Source organism: Lottia gigantea, assembly GCF_000327385.1.
Source record: "Lottia gigantea unplaced genomic scaffold LOTGIsca_328, whole genome shotgun sequence".
NCBI lineage: Eukaryota > Metazoa > Mollusca > Gastropoda > Lottiidae > Lottia > Lottia gigantea.
Window position 1 is genome coordinate 40,491 of NW_008709103.1, and position 2,193 is coordinate 42,683.

Sequence of the window (2,193 nt, forward strand, 5' to 3'; positions counted from 1 at the left end):
AATGTGATGGTAGAACGCTTTCATCGAACCTTCCATGACGTGCTCTCCACGAAAATGGAAAATAAGCTGGATAATTGGGATTTATACCTTTACCAAACTTTAGCGTTTGAATATTAGTGAATCTTCACGTTTCTCTCCATTTTATCTTCTGTACAATCGCGATGTCGTGCTCCCTATCGATAACTTGCTGAAACTGAGACGGAAATATCTAATGGAGGACTTTCACAAAATTGCGTTTGAAAATCAATATAAATCTTTCATTTTAGTTCACCAAAACCTCAAGAAAGCAAAACGTCGACAAGCTCGGTATGCCGATACAAAGACCAAATCGGCTAACTTTCAAGTCGGTGATCCAGTCTATGTTGAAAATCATTTGCGTACCAGTAAACTTCAAGGTAAATGGAAACCATACTATAGAATTATAGAGCAGACTTCGCCACTTTCATTTATCGTAAAAAAAAATCAACTAGAGCCTTAAGTGCAACGGCGCTGAAGCAGTGCGTTGCATCCTGGTAGAAAGATGCAAAGTATTGTTGGACTACATATGCCCCATATTTCATTATACCTTTTAGAGAGGTTTCATGAAACCAGGGAATTTTCACAGATTTTCCTTCTGTTTTTGTATTGTAAATTACAAGAATAATACTCCTTATGTTTCTTTTAAAACTTTTCACTGGTCAACGATACAATTCTAACATAACATTAAAAAGTACTTTTGTAGAATCGATTTTTTTTTTGTGTCTCTTTAATAATTAGAAATTTTGAAATATAGGAATCCATGTTCCAACCAGTGCTTTATGTCCTTGGAAATGGTTTTGTAATGTTGCTGGATTGCATGCCTTCCTATAATATTCCAAAATAGGTATGTAATGAAATATAATTGGAAAGGATCTTGTAGATGGATTGAATATAAATTAATCCTGTAATTCCACAAAAACTAAGCGTTGTATAAGTCGATATGTGCTACAACATTAGCGTTTAGTGACGTCATCAAACGCTTAGTTTTAGTGAAATTAAAGAATCACAGACGTCTGGTTGAGTATTGGAATGGTTCAAATTGATGCTATTAGTGTCCCCGATACACGTACAATTTTTAGAAAACATCTTTACTATCTCTTTAAAAAAGGACATGGTATTTTGTCTCAGTCATCCAAAGATCTCGCATACTCTCCAGATCTATCAAATACACTGGAAACAATCATGGTGAGTTTAGCATATTATATTAAAACTAAGATTACTTTATTTTTTTATTTCTCTTTGATTTGAATAAATTATTCAAATGGAGTTCCTCCTCTCGGATTTCCCTGACTCCCCTATCCACCTCTCCATCTGGTTCTCCTTCAGTTCCACCTACAGCTCCACCTTCTAATGCACTTAAACATATTAAATATATAACAAAATAAGTGCTTAAATTATGTGTTCGGTTTTCGATTACAGTCAACAAGACTTGATGCTGAATAACGACCACGGCGGCTGAGCTAGATGAATATATGATCGCGGACTTTATGGGATTGTAAATAGGTTTTCTAGTCTTTTTATGTGTATCTTTGACTTATATTTAGAACATTCCAACTCTACGACCGATGCCCGTGGTTCCTGCATTTCTAGAAAGAGTTAACCGGAAATAACACAGCCCCCACAAAATAATTCATAACCAACCTACCACCAGACCAGAATATATAATAATATGACGGATGGACGGACATCGGTGACGCCAATGTACGCGCCACATTTGATGTGGGCGTATAAAAATGATTATATGAATATGCCAATATGTCATGAAAAATCTACAAGACAATTGTAATCTTATTGAAATGACAGGCAACAAATTGCTTACCTCATTTCAACATCTGTTCTTGGGAGCCGCGGTGGCTCAATGAGTTAGACGCTTGTTCGCTAACCTGAAGGCCCAGGGTTCAATCCCGGCATAGGTCGAGATAATACCTTCGGATTTTTCAACCCGGTTTCCCCCTGTCAGTGATGCAGGTAAGAGGGGCTGACATGGAAAAAGCGTCTAGTCGTTCGGATGGGACAATAATCCGAGGCCCCGTGTGCTACAGGCTGTGCACGTTAAAGATCCCTCGACAGTTGGAAATCGTAAAAAGAGCAGGCTAATGCCGCTTTCCTGGCAAAATTTCCCTCATCGCACCCTGTATGGCGTTGCCCGTCTTCATTAGCTCACATGGTGCAGAA

General features: G+C 37.9%; 1 protein-coding gene across 1 annotated transcript in view; it reads left to right on the plus strand.

The window, feature by feature from the left end:
- LOTGIDRAFT_175647 (hypothetical protein) overlaps positions 1 to 2,193 on the plus strand; it is a gene marked incomplete at both ends in the record, with an annotated part of 5,123 nt that overhangs the window by 2,547 nt on the left and 383 nt on the right. The window contains one exon of the mRNA XM_009058145.1: positions 267 to 395. Coding sequence (XP_009056393.1) covers positions 267 to 395 — 129 coding nt within the window. The remainder of the gene's footprint in view (positions 1 to 266; positions 396 to 2,193) is intronic.